The sequence below is a fragment of the Acomys russatus genome, chromosome 25 (assembly GCF_903995435.1).
Source record: "Acomys russatus chromosome 25, mAcoRus1.1, whole genome shotgun sequence".
Taxonomy (NCBI): Eukaryota; Metazoa; Chordata; class Mammalia; order Rodentia; family Muridae; genus Acomys; species Acomys russatus.
In genome coordinates, this window is record NC_067161.1 from 39427101 (window position 1) to 39430381 (window position 3281).

General features: G+C 44.1%; 1 protein-coding gene across 1 annotated transcript; it reads right to left on the reverse strand.

Annotated features, from left to right (window-relative positions):
• Positions 1–1229: 1229 nt before the first annotated feature.
• Positions 1230–2192, reverse strand: LOC127208341 (olfactory receptor 2T29-like). The gene has a single exon (XM_051167755.1). It carries the CDS (start codon positions 2190–2192, stop codon positions 1230–1232), a length of 963 nt encoding a protein of 320 aa, XP_051023712.1.
• Positions 2193–3281: the final 1089 nt, after the last annotated feature.

Genomic DNA, 3281 nt, shown 5'->3' on the forward strand with positions numbered 1-3281 from the left:
GACCATATTGAATTCAGTTTCTGGGAGCAATTCCCCTGGTGGCAGGATTTCAGCAGACCAGCAATTCCACCAAAGTTGCTGCTGAAACCTGGAACAGCAGCCAGGACTCAGAGCCTCAAAGCCTTCGCTGGAGTGGTTCTCTCTAGGAGCATCTTGAAGTGGAGCTATGAACTGCCAAACAATACCAAGACCCAAAAAGCCCCCACCTCTGGTTTTGGGCTCATATATATCTCCCCTTCCAGAGCCCGTACTAGGATGTTTTTCAGCTGACAAAAACCAAGGCCCCACATCAGGTGGTTTGACCTCCAAGTTGATAAACATCACCTGTTCTCTGTTTCCTATCCCATACTTGGGATCAAAACAAAAACATGTTTATATCTACTACACTTTGGAGGAAATCTGAGTCCATGTTCCTGGGTCATTGTCCCTCACTTACAGAATAGGCTACACCTCATTCCCTCTGAGTTTGGTTTTGAGGGTATATTTATATGCAAATACCGGTACACTGACAATTTGAAACCCTCAGAGCCACTTGAACCATCCAGATTTAAATATCTTTTAACTATTTTTTTACTATGTCATAATAGAGGAGCTGAATGGAGAGAACTGTACCTTGCTCTTTATTTTTAAATAATTTCAAATTTACACAAAATATCAAGAAAATAAAAGAATTGATTCAATATGCCAATTATGTCAATTCACCTCTTTTAACGTTGTTAACACGTGTCTGTCAACTCACTAACTCATGACCATTTATTGCTCAATATGATACAATATGTGCTTAGTAAGACTATTGTCACACAAAATTAAATGGCTACTATTAACTTCAAAATGTGTAACATTGACAGAACAAATGGTTTGGATGGACAAGAAGCATATCAAAGCCAGGCGTGGTGGCACAGGCCTTTAATCCCAGCACTCGGGAGGCAGAGGCAGGTGGATCTCTATGAGCTCAAGGCCAGCGTCTACCAAGTGAGTCCAAGAGATCTAAGGCTACACAGAGAGACCCTGTATCAAAAATCAAAAGAAGAAGAAGAAAGAAGAAGAAGAAGAAGAAGAAGAAGAAGAAGAAGAAGAAGAAGAAGAAGAAGATTGAATTTTCAGAATAGATAAATAATTCTCCATAGATGTTGACTATGAGACGAGACAGACAGATGAGGAGTGATGTCAGCATGAGGTCAGGAGCAACAGATGTCTAGAGACCAGGAAAAGGCATGATCCCTTCCAAATTATTTCACTGTTTCTTTAGAGAGGGATCTTACACACAAATATTTCTTCATAGCCTCTGTGACATTCTTATTCCTAAGACTATAGATTAGTGGGTTTAACAAAGGGGTGAGTATTGTGTAAAACACAGACACCACCATGTCCTTCTCAGGGGTGTGGAAGGAGGCAGGGAGCATGTAGTTATAGATAGCAGCCCCAAAGAACAGGATGACCACAGTCATATGGGAGGAGCAGGTGGCAAAGGCCTTCTTCCTGCCCTCTGCCGAGTTCATCCTGAGGACAGTGAGGAGGATGGACGAATAGGAGCTGGAGATGACCGTCACAGGGATGAGAAGCATGAGCACACAGCACAGGTACATGAGGGTTTCAGAGAGCCAGGTGTCTGAGCAGGACAGCTTTGTCACAGCGGGGACCTCACAGAAGAAGTGGTGGATCTCCCGGGACCCACAGAAGGGGAAGGTCATGGTGACAGGAGCAAATATGAAGCCATCCAAGGATCCCAGGAACCAACAGACAGACGTCAGGAGAAGACACACTCTACGGTTCATGAGGACAGGATAACGGAGTGGGTGACAGATGGCCACATAGCGGTCATAAGACATGGCAGCCAGAAGGAAAAATTCTGAACCTCCTAGTGTCAGGTAGAGGAACATCTGCATCCCACAGGCAGCAGCTGAGATCGTGTGGCTCCCTAGGACCTGGTCCATGAGCATCTTGGGCACAGTGACAGAAATGTACATCATGTCCATGAGGGACAGCTGGCTGATGAAAAAGTACATGGGAGTGTGGAGGTGTGTGTCAGAGACTATCAGAAGGACCAGGAGGGTGTTTCCTGTCAAGGCCATCAGGAAAACCACAAATATGACCACAGCAAGCAGGGCAGGGTGTTTGGCTTGACTGAAGAGTCCCACCAGGGTGAAATCTGACAGGCCAGTGTAGTTGCTCATCCAGGGGGTGATGACCATGGGTGTCTCCTAGGTAACTAAGAAGCTTTGGGGTCAGTGTATGCCCAGGGATATGTGCACAAACCAACTGTGCTAAGAAATTTCCCTGGGCTTGTGGATCTGAGGATGACAATCTGCCTATAATTCAGTAATTTATAAAGTAAAAATTCACATCTGTGGTTAGAGCCACCACACCTCAGATCAAACCCTATCAGAGTTCAAGGTAGTGACCTTTTCTGATTACAAATCATGTCCTCTAAAAACCAGTATTTGAAGTTTACAGGATTTTTTTTTTTTTTTGCTACTAACAAAAATAATGAATTACCAACCAAACCAAACCAAGCCAACCAAACAAACAAACACTAAGAGTGAAATGCAAACAAGAAAACAAACACGTCAACAAGAAAATTAATGACTACACATCTGCTTCTAATAATAACACATTATGAGGTGCACATTTAAGAATGTGGTTTTTAAAATAATATGGTAAAAGATCTTAGTTGAGTAATGCATACAGTGGAAAGCCATGCTAGGAGAAATCACTGTGCTTACAGCTGTGGCTGACAGTTGAGCCACAAAACCAGCACTGTTCCAAACACAGGTGTAAGAGTTTGTGGTGTTTTGCTATATAAGCCCTGCTGGCTTGAATTAAGTTGAGCCTTGATCCGGCCATGTCTTGGCTCCGTTCTTCATGTCTCTGCCCCCTCAATCCCCACTCCCTCTTTCAGGGACCCTGCTCGACTTACCCTGCGGGGCGGGACAATTGACTTTGAGATTTGTACATATGTTTGTTTTGATAGATAAACATTCTTTAAATATACATTAGTATAACCATGTTCATATGAAAAGATAGAAAAATACATGTAATATGTTTGCTTATCTAAGGCTGGTTGGACAGAGTTAGGGGGATGCCTCACTGTGTTCTGGTCTCTGCTTCTCCACGTTCCTCTCCTCACAGGGTCCACCCTTTGCTATAAGGATCCGAAGGAGGCAGAGGTGGCAGCTGTCACCGCTGGCTGCCAGGCCAGGCTGTGGCAGCAGTGTCTCTGTGGACTGCCAGCCACTTCTTCATGGATTCTGAGAAGCAGAGAGAACACAGCCCTGAGATGT

Coding starts and splice junctions, on each gene's coding strand:
- LOC127208341 (XM_051167755.1), bottom strand. CDS start 2,192: ATGGTCATCACCCCCTGGATGAGCAACTACACTGGCCTGTCAGATTTC.